Here is a 21,788-nt window from a genome sequence, read left to right on the forward strand (position 1 = left end):
TCTCCTCCTCCCCCTTTCCTCTGCTGCAGACACATTCTCCTCCTCCTCCTTTCCTCTGCTGCAGACACGTTCTCTTCCTCCTCCTCCTCCTCTTCTTCCTCTTCTGCAAACAAGTTCTCCTCCTCCTTTTCCTCTTCTGTAGTCAGATTCTCCTCTTCCTTCTCTTCAGACACATCCCCCCCTCCTCCTCCTCTTCTTCCTTTTCTGCAGACACATTCTCCTCTTCCTCTTCCTCCTCCTCCTCTTCTTCCTTTTCTGCAAACAGGTTCTCATCCTCCTCCTTGTTCTCTTCTATAGATATTTCCTCCTCCCCCTTCTCCTCTGTGTCCAGGTCTTCCTCCTCCTCAGTGGTAATGTTCTCCTCCTCTTTCATCACTAGCTCCTCCACCTCCTCCTCTTTTTCACTAATCAGGACTTGCTCTTCCTGCTTCTCCTCCTCCTCTGTCTTTAGATCTTCCTCCTCTTCCTCTCTTTCTGTGTCAGGGTCTTCATCCTCCTCTGTCTTTTCCTCAGGGGCAAAGTCCTTCTCTGACTGGTCTGTGGGGGTCTCTGCATCAGAGAGACAAGGGCAGAGGGTGACTCTTGCTGGGGAGGGGGGAAGAGGAAGGACAGGGGTGAGAAGGGATGGGGAGAGCAGATTTAATGTTTCTCCCTCCCATGTAAGCATCGAAAGGCAGAGAGATCCCCACAGTGTCCCTCTCACACACCCCTCAGCCCCAGGACCCATTGCAGAGAGATCCCCACACTGCCCCGTCCACAGACCCCTCAGCCCCAATGACCCATGGCAGAGAGATCCCCACACTGCCCATCCCACAGACCCATCAGCCCTATGCCCCCATGGCAGAGAGATCCCCACACTGCCCATCCCACAGACCCCTCAGCCCCAGTGCCCAATGGCAGAGAGATCCCCACACTGCCCATCCCACAGACCCATCAGCCCTATGCCCCCATGGCAGAGAGATCCTCACACTGTCCCTACCACAGACCCCTGAGTCCCAGAGCCCGATGGCAGAGAGATCCCCACACTGCCCATCACAGACCCCCCACTACAGGGACCCATGGCAGAGAGATCCCCACACTGCCACTCCAACAGACTCCTGAGCACCAGGGCCCCATGGCAGAGAGATCCCCACACTGCCCCTCCCACAGACCCCTCAGCCCCTGGAACCCATGGCAGAGAGATTCCCACACTGCCCCTCCCACAGACCCCTCAGTCCCAGAGCCCCATGGCAGAGAGATCCACACACTGCCCCTCCCACAGACCCTAGCCCCAGGGCCCCATGGCGGAGAGATCCCCACACTGCCCCTCACAGACCCCCCACTACAGGGACCCATGGCAGAGAGATCCCCACACTGACCCTCCCAGATACCCTCAGCCCTATGGCCCCATGGCAGAGAGATCCCCACACTGCCCCTCCCACAGACCGCTCAGCCCCAGAGTCCCATGGCAGAGAGATCCCCACAGTGCCCTTCCCACAGACCCCCTCAGCCCCAGGGCCCCATGGCAGAGAGATTCCCCACACGGCCCCTCCCGCAGACCCCTCAGCCCCAGAGCCCCATGGCAGAGAGATCCCCACACTGCCCCTCACAGACCCCCCACTACAGGGACCCATGGCAGAGAGATCCCCACACTGCCTCTCCCACAGACCCCACAGCCCCAGGGCCCCATGGCAGAGAGATCCCCACACTGCCCCTCCCACAGACCCTCAGCCCCAGGGCCCCATGGCAGAGAGATCCCCACACTGCCCCTCCCACAGACCCTCAGCCCCAGTGCCCCATGGCAGAGAGATCCCCACACTGCCCCTCCCACAGACCCCTCAGCCCCAGAGCCCTATGGCAGAGAGATCCCCACACTGCCCCTCACAGACCCCCCACTCCAGGGACCCATGGCAGAGAGATCCCCACACTGCCCCTCCCATAGACCCCTCAGCCCAAGGGCCCCATGGCAGAGATATCCCCACACTGCCCCTCCCACAGACCCCTGAGTCCCAGAGCCCGATGGCAGAGAGATCCCCTCACTCCCCATCCCACAGACTCCTCAGTCCCAGAGCCCCATGGCATAGAGATTCCCACACTGACCCTCCCAGATACCCTCAGCCCTATGCTCCCATGGCAGAGAGATCCCCACACTGCCCCTTCCACAGACCCCTGAGTCCCAGAGCCCGATGGCAGAGAGATCCCCTCACTGCCCATCCCACAGACCCCTCAGTCCCAGGGCCCCATGGCAGAGAGATCCCCACACTGCCCCTCAGCCCCAGGGCCCCATGGCAGAGAGTTCCCCACACTGCCCCTCCCACAGACCCCTCAGCCCCAGAGCCCCATGGCAGAGAGTTCCCCACACTGCCCCTCCCACAGACCCTCAGCCCTATGGCCCCATGGCAGAGAGATCCCCACACTGCCCCTCCCACAGACCCCTCAGTCCCAGGGCCCCATGGCAGAGAGATCCCCACACTGCCCCTCAGTCCCAGAGCCCCATGGCAGAGAGTTCCCCACACTGCCCCTCCCATAGACCCTCAGCCCTGTGGCCCCATGGCAGAGTGGGCCCTTCACTGTCCCATCCTCCCTGGGAGTTGCTCCAAATCATCAGGGACCGACTTCCCAGAAGCTCCCCCCATGCCCCATTGCAGGGGGTGGCTCTGCAACTCCCGCTGATGTCATTGAGCTCACGTGGCTCTGGCCAGACCCCTGGGCTGGGATCCCCACAATGACTGGGACAGAGCGACTGGGTGTTAATGGCCCTTGCTCCTCCCCATGCCCAGGGGGTCTCCTCACCTGCAGTGGAGGACCACTCAGCCTCCGTGTTGCAGAGAACCTCCAGAGAGTAGCTGCTCTCCTCTCCGGCAACAGTTAAGCAGCTGAGGCAGCGATCCCCCAGCTCCTGCCCTGGGAATGCTTCCTGCTGGCCCACGCAGCTGGGATGAGGGCAGGCCTTCCAGCAGAAGCAAACCCAGAGCTGCGTTGCCTGGCTCCTGCCATGGGCTGAGTCCTGCCTGCCCAGATTGAACTTAGGCCACCTCCATCTCGGCCTGGATGTTGTCTCTCTCTGCTCAGCACCAGCCCTGGGGGCTGGTTTCCTCCCAGTGAGCAAGGCCGAGCAGGACCATCTCCTGGGGTGGCCGGGGCCTGCTTCACATGCCATGCGGATGGAGGGGCAGCTCTCTGTCTGGGGACGCTGGCAGCTGCTCCCCTCTGGCTCCGGGGCCACCTTCCTCCTGAGATACCTTCTCAGCACGTCCATCCTGGAACTGAGCAGGGAGCAGCCGTGAGTCTGGGGCAACAAAGCCTCTCAGCAATGGGCCTGTCTTGCCTCAGGGGGGATGGAACCTGGGTCCTTAGAATCATAGAATCTCAGGGTTGGAAGGGACCTCAGGAGGTATCTAGTCCAACCCCCTGCTCAAAGCAGGACCAACCCCAACTTAATCATCCCGGCCAGGGCTTTGTCAAGCCGGGCCCTAAAAACCTCTGAGGATGGAGATTCCACCTAGGGAACCCATTCCAGTGCTTCACCATCCTCCTAGTGAAATAGTGTTTCCTAACATCCAACCTAGACCTCCCCCACTGCAACTTGAGACCATTGCTCCTTGTTCTGTCATCTGCCACCACTGAGAACAGCTGAGCTCCATCCTCTTTGGAACCCCCCTTCAGGTAATTGAAAGCTGCTATCAAATCCCCCCTCACTTTTCTCTTCTGCAGACTAAACAATCCCAGTTCCCTCAGCCTCTCCTCATAAGTCATGTGCTCCAGCCCCCTAATCATTTTTGTTGCCCTCCGCTGGACTCTTTCCAATTTCTCCACATCCTTCTTGTAGTGTGGGGCCCAAAACTGAACACAGTACTCCACATGAGGCCTCACCAATGTCGAATAGAGGGGAATGATCACGTCCCTTGATCTGCTGGCAATGCGTCTACTTATACAGCCCAAAATGCCATTAGCCTTCTTGGCAACAAGAGCACACTGCTGACTCATATCTAGTTTCTTGTCCACTGTAATCCCCAGGTCCTTTTTTGCAGAACTGCTGCTTAGCCAGGCGGTTCCCAGCCTGTAACGGTGCATGGGATTCTTCCGTCCGAAGTGCAGGACTCTCTTGGCCCCTGCTGACTCCACCCCAGGGGGCCCCTCCTAGTGCCTGAGTCACAAGGGCTGCTGTGCCCTGGGGAAGTGTTTGGTGCCCAATAACAGACTAGGATTGTCATCCAGGCACAAGGGTACAAATCTATCACAATCTCCCAGTAACAACACAACAAGTGAGGGAGCTTATTGGGCAGAGGGAAGAAAGGCCTGGGGTTAAGGAAAGAACAGGAGCAACTAGACTAGTAACCCATCAACAATCACAGCATTGACAAGGGGCCCGAGCCGCCCCAACCAGCTCCCTCCCAGCCCCTGCGCAGCAGAATGGGAGTTGAGTATCAGTTCTCTAGGGGCTGATGCTGCCCTGTGCTCCTTGGCCGGCTTGAAATTCACAAGGAAAACAAGCAAAAGGGATTCTTACCGGGTCTTCGGTCTGAGTGTCAATGGGCACCTCCCAGGCTGTGACGCGTCTCCCTCAGCTCCACTCCACCAACAGCCAACAACCGAATGGAAACCAACCCCTTTGTCTCCGAGCGCTGGCTTCTGATTGGCTCCCTCTGCTCCACTCCCCCAACAGCCAACAACCAAATATAAACTGACCCCTTTGTCTCCGAGCGCTGGCTTCTGATTGGCTCCCTCTGCTCCACTCCACCAACAGCCAATAACCAAATGTAAACTGACCCCTTTGTCTCCGAGCGCTAACTTCTGCTTGGCTCCCTCTGCTCCACTCCACCAACAGCCAACAACCAAATATAAACTGACCCCTTTGTCTCCGAGCGCTGACTTCTGATTGGCTCTGGTGGTAGCTCCCCGCATGTTCCGTCTCCGCCCGGCATTCCAGGCATGCTGGGAAGCGGTATCCTGAGCCCTGCAGCCATTGCAGTGGCGGCTTAACGCACAGGGGGCCCATGCCCAGGGGCCTCGGGCAACTCGGGGGGCCCTGGGAAAATCTCACCATGCTCGGGCAGCATGATTTCGTTGGTGATTGTCTTGCCTGGCATCAACAACGCTTCTGCTCTCACTCGTTTTCCATCTCACCACTGGGCTGGACTCTTTCCCCTCTTCCCCTCCCTCTCCACCCCCACATTTCTTTCCCCTTGGTGCCAAACACAACACAAGAGGGAAAAACAAAAGTTATCATCACAATCTGCCGTGATGGCTAGGCTCTCCTTCTCGCATCACCCACACCCCAGGGCTTACCCTGAACCCCCTTTGCATGATGTTGTCACAGCTACAATTGGAAAGCACCCCACTGCTCCTGCACCCAGCATAGTCACGCTGCACAAGAGACTCTTGTCCCTTCCACTGGTATTAACCCCACAGAGCCCCAGGTCCAGCTAGGATGCACCTTATTTTTCTTTAGTACTGGGGTTCTCGTCCTCTCCTTCCTATCTCTCTTGGACTCCATCTGTGGGAGTGGACAGGGAAGTGTTACAGACACACAGACCCTCCCCCAGCTCTCTCTGCACCCTGGGCTCACACCTGGTTGTCTCCCCAATCCTTGGCGCTGTCCAGCATGCCTCCCCCCGCAGAAGTCATAGAATCATAGAATATCATGGTTGGAAGGGACCTCAGGAGGTATCTAGCCCAACCCCCTGCTCAAATCAGGACCAATTCCCAACTAAAGCATCCCAGCCAGGGCTTTGTCAAGCCTGACCTTAAAAACCTCTAAGGAAGGAGATTCCACCACCTCCCTAGGGAACCCATTCCAGTGCTTCACCACTCTGTGAGTGAAAAAGTTTTTTCCTGATATCCAACCTAAACCTCCCACACTGCAACTTGAGACCATTACTCCTTGTTCTGTCATTGGGTACCACTGAGAACAGTCTAGATCCATCCTCTCTGGAACCCCCTTTCAGGTAGTTGAAAGCAGCTATCAAATCCCCTGCTCATTCATCTCTTCTGCAGACTAAACAATCCCAGTTTCCTCAGCCTCTCCTCATAAGTCATGTGCTCCAGCCCCCTAATCATTTTTGTTGCTCTCCGCTGGACTCTTTCCAATTTTTTCACATCCTTCTTGTACTGTGGGGCCCAAAACTGGACACAGTACTCCAGATGAGGCCTCACCAATGTCAAATAGAGGGGAATGATCACATCCCTCGATCTGCTGGCTATGCCCCTATTTATACAGCCCAAAGTGCCATTAGCCTTCTTGGCAACAAGGCCACACTGTCGACTCATATCCAACTTCTCGTCCACTGTAACTCCTAGGTCCTTTTCTGCAGAACTGCTTCCTAGCCATTCGGTCTCTAGTCTGTAACAGTGAATGGGATTCTTCCGTCCTAAGTGCAGGACTCTGCACTTCTCCTTGTTGAACCTCATCAGGTTTCTTTATCTAGGTCCCTCTGTATCCTATCCCTACCCTCCACTGTATCTACCACTCCTCCAAGTTTAGTGTCATCAGCAAACTTGCTGAGAGTGCAGTCCATGCCATCCTCCAGATCGTTAATGAAGATATTGAACAAAACCGGCCCCAGCACCGACTCTTGGGGCACTCCACTTGAAACGGGCTGCCAACTAGACATGGAGCCGTTGATCACTACCTGTTGAGCCTGACGATCTAGCCAGATTTCTATCCACCTTATAGTCCAATCATCCAGCCCACAGTTCTTTAACTTGCTGGCAAGAATACTGTGGGAGACCATATCAAAAGTTTTGCTAGAGTCAAGGAATAACACATCCACTGCTTTCCCCTCACCCACAGACCCAGTTATCTCCTCATAGAAGGCAATTAGGTTAGTCAGGCATGACTTGCCCTTGGTGAATCCATGCTGGCTGTTCCTGATCACTTTCCTCGCCTCTAAGTGCTTCAGAATTGATTCCTTGAGGACCTGCTCCATGATTTTTCCAGGGACTGAGGTGAGGCTGACTGGCCTGTAGTTCCCTGGATCCTCCTCCTTCCCTTTTTTAAAGATGGGCACTATAGTAGCCTTTTTCCAGTCATCCAGGACCTCCCCCATTCACCATGAGTTTTCAAAGATAATGGCCAATGGCTCTGCAATCACATCCAGCAACTCCTTTAGCACCCTTGGATGCAGCGCATCCAGCCCCATGGACTTGTGCTCTTCCAATTTTTCTAAAAAGTCCCGAACCACTTCTTTCTCCACAGAGGGCTGGTCACCTTCTCTCCATACTGTGCTGCCCAGTGCAGCAGTCTGGGAGTTGACCTTGTTTGTGGAGACAGAGGCAAAAAAATCATTCAGTACATTAGCTTTTTCCACATCCTCTGTCACTAGGTTGCCTCCCTCATTCAGGAAGGAGCCCACACTTTCCTTGACTTTCTTCTTGTTGCTAACATACCTGAAGAAATCCTTCTTGTTACTCTTAACATCCCTTGCTAGTTGCAACTCCAAGTGTGATTTGGACTTCCTGATTTCACTCCTACATGCCTGAGCAATATTTTTATAGTCCTCCCTGGTCAATTGTCCAATCTTCCACTTTTTTTAAGCTTCTTTTTTGCGTTTAAGATCAGCAAGGATTTCACTGTTAAGCCAAGCTGGTTGCCTGCCATATTTACTATTCTTTCTACAGATCAGGATGGTTTTTTTCCTGCAATCTCAATAAGGATTCTTTAAAATACAGCCAGCTCTCCTGGACTCCTCTCCCCCTCATGTTATTCTCCCAGGGGATCCTGCCCATCAGCTTCCTGAGGGAGTCAAAGTCTGCTTTTCTGAAGTCCAGGGTCTGTATTCTGCTGCTCTCCTTTTTTCCTTGTGTCAGGATCCTGAACTCGACCATGTCATGGTCACTGCATCCCAGGTTCCCATCCACTTTTGCTTCCCCTACTAACTCTTCTCTGTTTATGAGCAGCAGGTCAAGAACAGCTTTGCCCCTAGTTGGTTCCTCCAGCACTTGCACCAGGAACTTGTCCCCTACACTTTCCAGAAACTTCCTGGATTGTCTGTGCACTGCTGTATTGCTCTCCCAGCAGATATCAGGGTGATTAAAGTCTACCATGAGAACAAGGGCCTGCGATCTAGTAACTTCTGCTAGTTGCCGGAAGAAAGCCTTGTCCACCTCATCCCCCTGGTCTGGTGGTCTATAGCAGACTACCACCACGACATCACCCTTGTTGCTCACACTTCTAAACTTAATCCAGAGACTCTCAGGTTTTTCTGCAGTTTCATACTGGAGCTCTGAGCAGTCATACTGCTCTCTTACATACAATGCAACTCCCCCATCTTTTCTGCCCTGCCTGTCCTTCCTGAACAGTTTATATCCATCCATGACAGTACGCCAGACATGTGAGTTATCCCACCAAGTCTCTGTTAGTCCAAGTCACCTGGTCTCATCTTAGACTCCATCTTCATATTGCTCTTCTCCTTCCCAGAACTCCGGCTCTGCTCCTCAGACCTGTCTGTTGTGTATTTGGTTGTCATGGGTTTTGTTACTATGGCAACTGAGTTAGACTATTAAGGGATAGCTCAGCCTGTTTCAACCGGCTGAGTGAGCTCTCTGTATATCTGTAAATAAAATGGAGGTTTTGGTTAGCGGCCTGCTCTCTGGCCTCAGGTGATTGCTTCCTACACCGGCTGCCCCAAGGATATAACACTGGCGACGAGGATGGGATTCCGGTGCTGCTCCAGTAACAGAAGGAAGTAGAAGTTAAGGTAAAGAACAAACAAACAAAAAAGCTGCTTGTTTGCACTGACTGTGAAAGTGAAACTAAAAATCATGGCTACTCTGACCAGGCCCCTGGAGCCTTTTGATGAGAATACAGAGCAGTGGCATGTGTATACTGAGCGTTTTGAGCTTTTTGGTATTGCAAATGACATTACAGAAGCGAAGAAGGTGCCAATATTCTTAACTGTTGTAGGGGCTAAAACCTACTCTCTGCTACGCAGCTTACTACACCCTGTTAAGCCTGAGACTAAATCTTACAGTGACATTGTGGAAATCCTGGGGTCTCATTTCTCCCCAAAACCACTGGTAATTGCTGAAAGATATAGGTTCCACAAAAGAGACCAAAAGGAAGATGAAACAGTTGTACAATTTGTAGCCATTTTAAAAAAGCTAGCAGAACACTGTGAATTTAAAGAGATGTTAAATGATGCCCTGCGTGACAGGTTAGTGTGTGGCCTCTGCAGTGAAGCTATACGGAAGCGCCTACTGACAGAGGCTCAGCTTACATTACAGAAGGCTGTTGATATTGCTGTCTCCATGGAACTGGCTACAAGGGAGGCACAATACATCGGTGTATCCCCTAGGGTGCAAAAAGTGTCACAAGAACTGACCCACAAAACGGTGCAGAGTCAAGAATGTTACCGCTGTGGTAAGCTGGGTCACCAGGCATCAGAACGCTGGTATAAGGACCTGGTGTGTCGACACTGTGGCAAAAAGGGACACATTGAGTATGCCTGTAAACAAAAGAAAAAGAGGCCTGTGGTCTGGCCGACAAAAAGAGGAACCTTGCATACCCTAGAGCAGACCCAGGATGATCAAGGTGACACCTCCTCACAAGAGGAAGTGCCACTGCATGTTTTGTCTTTGGCAGCGGGCTCACATTAATACTGGGTAACCCCCTTATTGGAGGGCAAACCTATACGCATGGAACTAGACACCGGTGCAGCTGTCTCACTGGTTCCTGAGACTGTGTATAAGGAAAAGCTACAGCATCTTCCGCTTAAGGCAACAAAAACTGTTCTGAAGACGTATACAGGTGAAGCTGTGCCCATGTTGGGCACTATTGATGTTAAGGTGGAGCTCAATGGACAGGCGGCTAAATTGCCACTGTTTGTGGTGAGAGGTGACTACCCAGCCTTAATGGGTAGGTCTTGGCTTGGGAAGATTCAGCTGAACTGGGCAGAAGTGCACCGGATGACTAAAGAAGAAACCAGTCTAACCCCTATACTAAGGAAACATGCTGCTGTTTTTGGAGATGATTTGGGAAGTATGAAGGGAATCACTGTGACATTGAACATTAAACCTGGCAGTCCACCAAAATATCTGAAAGCCCGAACTGTGCCATATGCCATCAGGCCAAAAGTTGAAGCAGACCTGGAGCGCCTGGTCACCAATGGAGTCCTAATACCAGTTACCCATAGCTCATGGGCCACTCCTATCGTTCCAATAGTGAAGAAAGATGGCTCTCTCCGGATTTGCGGTGATTTTAAAGTCACTGTCAACCCAGTGTTGTGTGCAGAGCAATACCGCTTCCCCGCATCGATGACCTCTTCGCAGGCCTGGCTGGGGGACAAAAGTTCAGTAAGATTGATCTGAGTCAAGCATATTTACAGATGCACGTCGATGAAAAGTCCCAAGAGCTGTTGACTATTGTGACTCATAAGGGGCTTTATCGATACTGTCGCCTACCCTTCGGAATTATACTTCCAGAGCTAAATGGGTCCCGGCCACAGTCATCACTCAAACAGGACCTGTTTCCTATACAGTCTGGACTGCAGAGAATCTTACCTGGCGGCAACATGTAGATCAGCTGTTGCCAGGTCATGCCAGTCTTCAGGACCCATCTGCAGTTGAGGGGTCTGACTTCACCCCTCCTGGTGAGACACCGAATCATGAGTCACCTGTTCCTGACTGTTCTCCTCCATTACTGCCTGCAGCTGAGATACCCCTTTGCCCAGCACGAGCTGATACCACCTCCTCACCTATTCGTGCTGCGGACCCTGAGCCCCTAGTACTTTCGGGTGCAACAACACCAGAAGTTCGCCGTAATCCACCTAGAGACAGAAGGCCTCCTCATCGGCTGGATCTTTAGTTAGGGCGAACCCACGGTTATGGGGCAAAATAATCCCCAGGGTTTAGCCGGGAATGGAGGCAGTCTACCTTCCTTCTCTAGTTTAGTGTGTGTTTTATTTAGGGGATGTTCTTATTAGGGGGGGAGGAATATGTTGTGTATTTGGTTGTCATGGGTTTTGTTACTATGGCAACTGAGTTAGACTATTAAGGGATAGCTCAGCCGGTTTCAACCGGCTGAGTGAGCTCTCTGTATATCTGTAAATAAAATGGAGGTTTTGGTTAGCTGCCTGCTCTCTGGCCTCAAGTGATTGCTTCCTACACCGGCTGCCCCAAGGATATAACACTGTCTGTCCTCAGCTCTGCAGGCAGAGGGGAAGGGGCATCGTGGGAACACACACGCCCCATTCCAGACACCACATGGCATCCACAGGGCTACCAAACCGTGTCACCTTTGGCCAAAAACCACACCCCACTCCAAGGGAGCAAAATGCCTTTGTGAGCCCAGCACACACACCCACACCAAGCCCAGCCAAACTGGGAGCTTGCCCCCGCTTCCCTGGGCTCACGGATGGAGAAGTTTGGTGGGTAGTGGGGCCCCGAGGGCCTGGCTCAGTGTGTGAATGAGTGACTGGTATATATGAGGGGGGCCGGAGTGTGGGGTTGGGAGTCCAGGAGGACCCAAGGGAAGGGACTAGGGGGATTAGGGGTAGAGGAGGGTAGGGTTACCAAGGTGCACTGTGGGAATGGGGGATTTAGAGACCCCAGAGAGGATGGGTGGGGTGGGTTGAAGGGCCCCACGGGGGCTGAAAAGGGGACCCTGGCAGGTTGGGGGGAGCAGAGAGTGGAGATGAGGGACTCACACACTGGGGATGGAGGGGGCCGTGGGGTGACAGGGACATGGGACCCAGCCCTGGAGAAATGGGTTGGAGTTGATGGGGGCGGGGTGGGAGGACGACACTCGGGGAGGCAGCACATTGACAGGGCAAAGGAAAAGGCCACAGAGAGAAGACAGGGTGGGGGAGGGTGCGCTGGGGATGAGGGGGAGGCTGGGGGGTGAACTACGGGGAGTTTGGGTAGCAGGACTGAGGGGTTCCCAGGGGGGCAGGGCAGGGCAGGGCTGGGGGAGGGGGTGGATGGGGGGCTTGAAGGGACCCAGGGACAGGGCAGGTTGGGGGGTTGAGGGGGATGTCAGGGCCCTTTTCTGGAGGGCCAAAATCTCAGTATTCTAGTAGCTTGTTTGCTGACCAGATGTATTTATTATTTGCAGGTTCTTTGTGCTGCTACTTATGGGCAGTTTCCTCCTTCCCTCCCCCATCAGCTAGGTAATTTGCATTCACACAGAGGCTTTCTTGGCTTGCCTCTGGATCCAATGCTATCAGCAGCTCAGAGACTGTTTTAAAAGGGACAGGTTCCACTTCCTCCAGAGTTCCGATTACTTTTCACTTTCATCTCCTGCTCCGAAACACACAGAGATCTGAAAAAGAAAGCACAATCTATTCTGGCTCCTGTTGGAGCCCTAACAGGATTTTAATGAAGTACCATGTTTTGTTTGCATTTCTTTTACCCCTTCTCCAATATACACTGCACATGTCCTGGGAAATCATTTAACCTCCATTATATCAGCCATATTAATTTTACACAAGCTGTGACTGCCTCCCCATGCCCACAGAGTTTTCATGCACCCCCAAAGTGACAGTCAGATCCCCCAGAGCCACCCCAAGGCTCAGTGTGCCAATCATTGCTCCCCTTTTCCTTTTCCTGTGCGCACACAATTCTATTTGGTCTAACATCCCTTGCACTGTGATTACTCTTTTTACACAACTGTACCCCGATTACCAGGGGCGGCTCCAGACCCCAGGACGCCAAGCATGTGCTTGGGGCGGCATGCCGCGGGGGGCGCTCTGCCGGTCGCCAGGACGGCGACAGGCGGCTCCGGTGGACCTCCCGCAGGCGTGCCTGCGGCGGGTCCGCTGGTCCCGCGCGGCTTCGGTGGAGCTGCTGGACCAGCGGACCCTCCGCAGGCATGTATGCGGGAGGTCCACCAGAGCCACGGGACCGGCAACCGGCAGAGCTCCCCCCGCGTCATGTCGCCGTGCTTGGGGCAGCTAAATGTCTAGAGCCGCCCCTGCTGATTACACTCCCATCTTGTACAACTAGAGACAGCCGGGGCAGCCAAGTTAAGTTCCACTAGAAACCCCTGACATTCCTTTAGTGATTTTGATTAAATTACCCACTAGTCAAATAATTTTGATCAGATTAATCCTCCGCTTGCTGCCTGCAGGCGTCCCCTATAGACCATTTCTGTGGGAAAAGGGCCCATCCCCCCTCAAAATACCTGTAAAGGCTTCTGGGGACAGAAGCATCCTGGTGGTAGTAGCCACTCTACCTGACCCCCCGATACAATTTAATTACCAAGCTTCCATCCAATATGACTGCACGGAGCTGCACATACAGTTACATTTATATAACTGGGTTCTATTATTAAACTAAAAACTTGCTTCTTGTAACACCACAACTGTCGCCTTTAACATCTTCACAACTGTTACCTGTACCATTTTCACACCTCCCAAACTTTTACTTTCCTCCAAGCCCTGTATTATCACTTTTTGCAAAAGGTATTTGTAACTTTTCCACTTACTTCTTTAAACCACTTACTCCTATATTTAGTTCTTTAAGGTGGTGCACTTTGTCCCTAATAACTCAGCCACCAACTACGATTATTGCCACACAGCTGCCGTAACCTGTGCTGTCTTTACCTTGAGACTGTTGAAAAGGCAGAAAACATTTGTCTCCATGGTTGCCCATGGATCTTTTACTCCAAATATTCCAGTGGAATACAGCAGACCTTCATCATACTTTGTCCCAAACAAAACAAAACGAACAACCCCCCAAAACATTTCACATCATTATCCAAAGTACCCTCCATTAAAGCTTCAGAAAAACAAAAGTGTGGAAAGGCAGGGGCAGGGCCGGCTCCAGGCACCAGCCTACCAAGCACGTGCTTGGGGCGGCACCTTGGGAGGGGGCGGCACTCGGGGTTTGTTTTTATTTTTTTTGTTTGGCCAGGCGGCGCTGGGGGGAGGCGGGTCTTAGGAGGCGTGGTGCCGTGTTGGCGGGGCTGGGACTTGGGCGGTGCTCGGCTGGGGCGGGGACTTGGGCGACGTGACGCTCGGGGGCGGGGATGTGGGCGGGGCAATGCTCAGGGTGGGGACTGGGCGGGGCGCCACTTGGGGGGCGGGGCTAGGGTGACGCTCGGGGGGGCGGGGCCTTGGGTGGCGTGATGCTCGGGGCACGGGGCCTTGGGCGGGGCGCCGCTCAGGGTGGGGACTGGGCGGGGCGCCGCTCAGGGTGGGGACTGGGCGGGGTGCCGCTCGGGGGGCGGGGCTTGGGTGATGCTCGGGGGCGGGGCCTTGGGCGGCATGACGCTCAGGGGCGGGGACGTGGGCGGGGCAATGCTCGTGGTGGGGACTGGGTGGGGCGCCGCTCGAGGGGCGGGGCTTGGGTGACGCTCGGGGGCGGGGCCTTGGGCGGCATGACGCACGGGGAGGGGACGTGGGCGGGGCAATGCTCAGGGTGGGGACTGGGCGGGGTGACGCTCGGGGGGCGGGGCTTGGGTGACGCTCGGGGGGCGGGGCCTTGGGCGGCATGACGCTCGGGGCGGGGACTTGTGCGGGGCAATGCTCAGGGTGGGGACTGGGCGGGGCGCCGCTCGGGGGGCGGGGCTTGGGTGCCGCTGGGGCGGGGCCTTGGGCAGCATGACACTCGGGGAGCGGGGACTTGGGCAGCATGACGCTCGGGGGGCGGGGACGTTGTCGGGGCAATGCTCAGGGTGGGGACTGGGTGGGGCGCCGCTCGAGGGGCGGGGCTTGGGTGCCGCTCGGGGGGCGGGGCCTTGGGCGGCATGACGCTCGGGGGGCGGGGACTTGGGCGGGGCAATGCTCAGGGTGGGGACTGGGCGGGGCGCCGCTCAGGGGGCGGGGCTTGGGTGACGCTCGGGGGGCGGGGCCTTGGGCGGTGTGACGCTCGGAGGGGGGGCGGCGCTCCTTGTTTTTGCTTGGGGCGCCAAAAATGTTAGAGCCGGCCCTGCTCGCTAGGCAGGTGTCACCCTTCTGCCTGGGGAAAAGGCAACACGCCCTCCACTCCCAGCTCTGTGTGGGCGGAGAGCCAATGAGAACTTCTATTAAATGGGAAAGAGAATCAAGCCTAAGTTTGGGAAAACCCCACAACCACATTCAAATCTACGCTCATCAGCAAACCCCCCACCCCAGAGTACACTGGGCAGTGCCCTTCGCCTCAGTTTCTCACCTTGCGGTGTGACAGGCCAATCCAATATTCCTTTAACAGACCCCTCCGCTCTTCTTCCCGCAACCCCCACTCCCCTTGGGCAGCAAAGCCCCAGGGGTGGAGGAGGGAGGGGAAGGCATCAAGAGAAACCTCAGCTTCTGCTGCCGGCACTCCCTCAACTGGCTCTCAGTTTGCCCTGTTCACTCTGCATCGCTGCCGCTCCACGGCATTGTCCTTCACCCTGCTGCTGAGAGCTCCTGTGTCACCACTTCCCCTGCTGTCACCTGCCCGTCTCCTGCAACCTCTGCGCGGCCACGTAGTGGGGGAACCTCGCTACAAGTGCAGACTGGGCAGCCTCTTTCATTGTAACACCATGGGCAGGGCGTGAACCGCCAGCTGGGGGAGACTAATGCCCTGCCCCGCCCCTTTCAACTGAGGCCCCACCCCTTCTGCGAACACCCCTGTGCCCAGCATACACCAGCCCTTAGATCCCTCTTGGTATTTCAATGCAGGCACTGACCTGTGAGAGGAAAACATCAGCTTACAAACACACAGACTGAATTCCCCACATTTAATCTCGCTGCACTTTCCAGAAAGTCACGAAATTCATTTAGGTCTTGCTAGGACAGAGAAAAAAATAAGTGACACTAAGTTTTTGGCTCAGTTAAATAAAATTATGTGTTTAATTAACATAGTAAAAATATGTCCTGATTCCACTAAATAACACCATAACATGAAATAAGAAGAGACAAAGCTTGTCGGTGACGACTAATTTCGCAAATGATCTTCCCATTATTAATTTCCACACCACCCCCATTGGAGGTCTGAGCACCTCCAGTGTCACTCCTCTGCATTCACCTTCCCCTTAGAATTGTTCTCGGACATTCCCAAATTTGGAAAATTGTGCAGTTCAGAATGTGAATAGTGACCCCGGCTCTTTCCTGCACCTGCTCTACACTGCTCCACAGCAGCTTCTCCTCCTGCAGAGTCACCCCAGCACTGCAGTGCAGCCGCCCAGGGTTTTGCAAAAATTAATAATACAGAGTTTGGAGGAAAGGAAACATTTGGGAGTTGTGGAAATAGTAAAAGGCAACAGTTGTGGTGTTACAAGAAGGGCAGTTTTTGGTTTAATAATAAAACCCAGTTATATAAATGTAACTGTATGTGCAGCTCTGTGCACTCACATTGAATGGAAGCTTAGTAAATAAATTATACAAGAGGGTCAGGTAAAGTGGCTACTACCACCACTGTGTTTTGTCCCAAGAAGCCTTTACAGACATTCTGAGGGGAAATAGGCCCTTTGCCCACAGAAATGGTCTATAGGGGATGGCTGCAGGCAGCAGGCGGAGAGATAATCTCATCAAAATGATTTGACTCCTGGGTAATGTAAGCAAAATCACTAAAGGAATGTCCGGGGTTTCTATTGGCACTTAACGTGCCTGACCCTGGATGTCTCTGGTTGTACAAGATGGACGTGTAATCGGGGTACAGTTGTGTAAAAAAAAATTATTGCAGTGCAAGGGATGTTAGACAAAACAAAATTTTGTGTGTAATTGTGTAAGGTTTTAAAAACCTAAACTGAGACTTATGGTTTGTAATATAATGTTATGAAGGTTAAACTATGGAAGGAATGTGCGTTTTCCCAGAACGTGTGCAGTGTATATTGGAGAAGGGGTAAAAGAAATGCAAACAAAACATGGTACTTAATTCAAACCCTATTAGGGCTCCAAAGGGAGCCACAATAGGTTGTGGTTTCTTTTTCAGATCTGTGTGTTTTGAAGAAGAAGATGAAAGTGGAAAGTAATCAGAACTCGGGTGGAAGTTGATTGTGTCCCTTTTAAGACAGTCTCTGAGCTGCTGATGGCTTTGGATCCAAAAGCAAGCCCGAAAGCCGGGGTGAATGCAAATGACCTAGCTGATGGGGGAAGGAGAGAACTGCCCATCAGTGGCAGCACAAAGGAGCTGCAAATAATAAATACATCTGGTCAGCAAACAAGCTACTGGAAGACTCAGATTGTGGCCCTCCAGGAAAGGGAGGTGAAAGAACAAGTCAAGCCTGAAAATAAGGGGGACAGCTAACCCTAAGGAGTGTGTGTTTCTGTGAGTATGTACAGTGCTAAAGCTAAATCTAAAGCTGTCTCTCAGCTATTACCTGAGAATAAACTTAAAGCTTGGTACAGCAGAGAAACTATTGCAAACTGGGTCTGTTGTACCAGAGGGGAAACTGAGGCACACCACCTCATGAATTTCATAAATGATCAGCGAGTGGGTAATTCACTATCTGACTATAGAACCAAATAAGGACAGCCTGGAGGGAATTCTTCTGTTTTTCCTGCAATGAGCAAGGACATTTGTAAAAGGAAGTGGTATTATTATTATTAAGCACTAATCTGTCCCCACCGGGAGTGTGTGTTGAAATTGTTTCTTTTGTTTTTCAGACACTCTACAAGGAAGCTGGTGCCAGCAAAAGACTAACCCATAATACCATGAATCTATGTTTTGTGCTGTTTGTGGTGTTTGTCTTGTTGTTAGCATTGTTGTGTTTCAATGGACAGAAAACTTCATGACGTGGGTGGGGATGGCTTCAAAAGGCTGACCTGGGGGAAGATGTGTATGGAAATTCAAAATGCTCGACTAGGAGGCCAGCACCTGTGTATCTGGAAGTGAATCAGCAGCTAAGGTGGGCCCCACAAGCCCTATGGGAATAATGAGAAGGGGATTTGCTCGCTGGGAATCAATGGAGGGGTGTGTAAATCCAGAGAAGATGTCTGACTGTGCCCCTCCCTGATGGCCATGGAGGAGCACACCCAATGGCCCATGGCAAGGGGTGGACAATTGGGTGTACTGTGTATGAGGTGTTTTGCTGGAAATGTACATATTACTGGGGGCACAATTACACCAGCCCCTAACCAAATTCCACACTACACACTGCTCTCTGGGCTTTGGCGCACAGATAGATCTGTGAATCTTACTGCTGTGAATAATCGAACCAGCGCATACAGCCTGATTCCACACCACGTGGTTAAGTTCGTTTGGACAATAACCCATTTCTCTGTGGACATTCAGTGGACTTATGATATGGACAAAAGCACAAAAACCTGCAACGGCAGCGTATTGCAACTGCCAGCAACTGGACGTGTTAAGAGCTTGACCCCGTCAAAGGAGGAGAGGTGGTGTTTCGGTGGTGGCCAGGATGTTGGACCATGCTGCAGTAGTCAGGTGTCTCGGTGTTGCTGTGGATTATTACAGCGGCTGGTGTATTGCTAAGTATACTTGTGATACGTTGCCTATGGAAATAATCTAGAAGTAATAGAGTAAGCCCCTCCCCTGTACTAGACAACCTGGACCCAACCTTCTCGGGCCCACTATAGTGGGAAGTCTGGAACGCTAATTGGAACAGGTGTGGCAGGCCCGTATGAGAGAAGGTGCAGGGCACTGTACTACGCAAGGGGCAGTGGAACAAATGGAATATCGACACCTTCCACCTTGATGCCTGGCCCTATCAGGAAATGTGTCACCATATGTCCTATGTTTTGCTAAGGGGGAGAATGGGAACAGGGACACAGGCAAGGCTCTGTGGTGTCAGGGCTGGGATGGGGACACTGAGGAAGGAAACTGGAATCATTGCTTGCTGGAAGTTCAACCCAATAAACATCTAATTGTTTGCACCTTGGGACATTGGGTATTGCTGCTCTGTGTGTATGCAAGAAGGACCCGGTAATGGGAGGGTGAAGGGATAAACCCTCTAACACTAACTAACATCTAACACCCATTTGAACCTCTTCTTTTCACACTGTTGCTCATTCTCAGGGGGGCTTCTTTGTCTCCAGACAGATCCATTCTCTTTCAGGACGGCCTTGCTCTTTCCGTCTGTTTCACTCACTGAGGTGTCCGAGTAAACACTCCCCTTCCCTCTAGTCTCAGACAAACACTAGTATTAACTGTTTGCTACTGAGGGGTTTAGAAAGCATTTGTCAAGATGCCATTTCTGGGGGATTGTTCCCAAGATCCAGTATTTTGTGTTCAAACATCTCCCAGCTTCCTTGGTGAAAATAAGGCCAAGGTTTCCTTGCAATATACAGGAAGAAGGCAGTTTTTCACCCCAGATGGGACTTGAACCCACAATCTCTGACTTAGAAAGCCATTGCCTTGTCCATTAGGCCACTGATGAGTGAATGGAAATTCCATCTCTGAAATGCATAGCTCTCATATTAACTTGGAAGCCAAATACCCTCTTTCTGCACCTTACAGAAATGTCTGCATCCCCTGGCAGCGAGGGTACTGGGCCAGTCGCTTACAGAGCTGAGCACCACCTTCCTGCCAGCCATCTTTAGAGAAGAAGGCTCTTTCCCCTGACAGCCACACAGAGCTGCCTAGCATCCCGAGAGCCTCCCTCGTGCTCTCCCGCAGCAGCCGCCTGCCGCTGTGGGTGGGAAAAGGGCGCCAGGAAGCACTGCAGCCTCATTCCGGGACAGGAGGCCCTCACCACACCCAGGCCTGTCTCTTGCCTTCAGCCCAGGCAGCCAGAGGTGCCGGGGAGCTCCCTGGCAGGCCACCACCTCAGCCAGGAAATAAGGAAAAGGGGATGAATGAAGAAGTCAGGAAATAACAAGGAAATGAAGAGGTTTGTCGAACGGGTTTCTGCCCGATTTACCATCTTCTCAGCTACCGCTCAAAGTTAAAGACCTAAAGTCGACCTATCGGCATAAGTACAGATGGTTGGATGGGAATTAAAAGGAGCTGCTGTCACAAGTGCTAGGTGCCTGCAAGCAGCATGCAGACCGTTTAAAAACGCCGCAATTAGAGGCTCAGATGAAATGTTTGACCTCAATCAGAAACGACAATAGGACGACCAGCAGAACGCCAATTCTAGGTAAACGGTCGAGTAATGGAGGCTGTTAGAGGCAAAAAGTCATTCCTCAAAATTTGGAAATCAGATCCTAGTGAGGATAGTAGGAAGGTGCACAAACTCTGGCCTGTTAAGTGTCAAAGTGTAACAAGTCAGGCCAAGAAAGAATCTGAGAAGCAACATGCTAAAGACACAAAAGCTAACCATAAATCCGGTCAATGCGAGTCCTGGTCTGTCCCCGCAGAAAGGTGAACCCCCTCTGTGGCTGGTGTGAGCTCCTCTAAGCTGACCTCACTACAGACCTGTGCCAGGTAGTGCTCATTGTAAAAACGTTTCCTCTGAAGGTTGGGAAAACGGGACCAGCGGTGCTCAGGCCGGCTGACACAATTAAAATCCCCACCCCCGCAACAACAAACATCATGCAGTCCAGAGGAAGGGAGCCTTTGATCTTCCCTCTCATGCCTTAACTGGGGACCATACACACTAATATAGCAGTAACCAGTGCCACAGAGCACAAAGCCCACCAGTAATGCCCTCCCTGGTCAGAGCTCCCCCACCTTCTGTACTCGCACCGCGAATGTGAAAAACAAGACTCCAGCCCCATTATTCTTCCCTGGCCAGGAGGCCCTTCCTCCAATCACCCTCTGCCTATTGAGCTACCCTAGAGTTGTTAATGTGCATTTCCTGAACACCCACCATGTCCAAGTCCAGCTGCTCCAAGGCACTGAACATCAAGTACCTCCTCCTGGGCCCCCAAATCCCTGCCACCTTCCACATGGCCATTTTTACAGATGCCCCTTCCAGGGTACTGCCATTGCTCAGCTGCGCAGAGGAGTTTTCATCCCCAATCCCTGCCTGTCACTGCCCAGCAGCCCTCTGGCACCATTCCTGAGGCTCACCCTGCCTTGCTCTCTTCCTGCCATCTCTCATCCTTAAAGGTCAGGTGGGCCAACTAGAGGCAGAAGCCCACTCTATGTTTTCCTACTGCAGAGCCCAAGCTCAGAGACTCACCTTCAGTGCCACCCAGAGGGGAGGCAAGTGGGGCAATTTGCCCCAGGCCCCACAGTGGCCCCATGAGAATACAGTATTGCAACTTTTTTTTAATGGAAGGGGCCCGCAAAATTGCTTTGCTCTAGGCCAGCCCTGCTCACCTTGGGTGCAGGCACCGCTGTGCTGTCAGAGAACAAGCTGCCCCTGCACAAAGAAGATGAAAGAACCTACCAAAGCCTGGGATTGAACCAGGGACCTATAGATTTTCAGTCTAAGGCTCTCCCAACTGAGCTACTTTGGCAGCAGTGTAAGCAGCCTGATGCTTCTCTGTCTGGGAGGTTTTTGCAGCAGTTGCACACAAAAAGGACGTCATTGTGAGCTGTCCATGAAGACAAGACCTGCTTTTGCCTGCCTTGCTCAGCTTGACTTGCTGCCTCACCCTGTTCCTGCCTTAGTGCCCGGGTTGACCTGGTGGTGGAAGGGGACTGGGGGCCAGTGGCACGGGGAGGAAGTTGAGCTGGACCCTGAGCTAGACTAGACCCTGGCAGTGAGAGTCTGGCCACCACTTGCCGCCCCACCCTGTTGTCCTGGCTTCCCCCACTGGGCGTCATTTCGGGAGGGAAGTGGGGCTTCTGCCTCCCCTCCCCGATTTTCACACCACAGAGGAGTGCGAACAGGAAAACGAACGGCTGCCCCACACCCCCACCGGAGGAACCCGGCGCCCTTAGCTGTGGGGAGTAAGAAGTGGCTGTTGGCTGACAGGGCCTGTCCCGAGGAGCTGGAACAGCAGCTGCCGCCCTCGGCTCCAGGCTGTGGGAAATGCTCATTGCCTGGCTGCATGGGCGGATGCTGCTCCCTGCTCTGTATTGCTCTGTCAACCCCCGTCTTCACTGAGCCAGTC

At 53.1% G+C, this 21,788-nt stretch overlaps 1 protein-coding gene and 1 non-coding gene across 4 annotated transcripts; both read right to left on the reverse strand.

The window, feature by feature from the left end:
* Positions 1-132: 132 nt before the first annotated feature.
* LOC123357786 (chromo domain-containing protein cec-1-like) lies at positions 133-5,605 on the reverse strand. Of its 3 annotated transcripts, none has more exons than XM_045000771.1 (4): positions 4,786-5,605; positions 4,490-4,542; positions 2,773-3,245; positions 133-585 (listed from the first exon to the last, which is right to left on the reverse strand). In XM_045000771.1, the coding sequence occupies exons 1-4, from the start codon at positions 4,882-4,884 to the stop codon at positions 143-145; spliced, it is 1,068 nt and encodes a 355-aa protein (XP_044856706.1). In that variant the 5' UTR covers positions 4,885-5,605; the 3' UTR covers positions 133-142. The 3 variants fall into 3 exon arrangements, with proteins under 3 accessions (XP_044856706.1, XP_044856707.1, XP_044856708.1); XM_045000772.1 differs by having other exon boundaries at positions 133-549; positions 4,786-5,604; XM_045000773.1 differs by lacking the exon at positions 4,786-5,605 and adding an exon at positions 4,624-4,777.
* Positions 5,606-21,115: 15,510 nt separating this feature from the next.
* Positions 21,116-21,188, reverse strand: TRNAF-GAA. The gene has a single exon. It is a non-coding gene; the product is annotated as a tRNA-Phe (tRNA).
* Positions 21,189-21,788: the final 600 nt, after the last annotated feature.

The sequence above is a fragment of the Mauremys mutica genome, unplaced genomic scaffold (assembly GCF_020497125.1).
Source record: "Mauremys mutica isolate MM-2020 ecotype Southern unplaced genomic scaffold, ASM2049712v1 001072F_np12_obj, whole genome shotgun sequence".
Lineage (NCBI taxonomy): Eukaryota > Metazoa > Chordata > Testudines > Geoemydidae > Mauremys > Mauremys mutica.

Bases quoted from the DNA above. Each gene is read 5' to 3' on its own strand.
- LOC123357786 (XM_045000771.1), bottom strand. From the start codon at position 4,884: ATGCGGGGAGCTACCACCAGAGCCAATCAGAAGTCAGCGCTCGGAGAC. The intron at 3,246-4,489 runs GTAAGAATCCCT...CTCCCTGCTCAG, and splicing joins ACACTCAGACCGAAGACCCG to TTCCAGGATGGACGTGCTGA. The intron at 586-2,772 runs GTGAGGAGACCC...CCCCCTCCCCAG, and splicing joins TGAGTGGTCCTCCACTGCAG to CAAGAGTCACCCTCTGCCCT.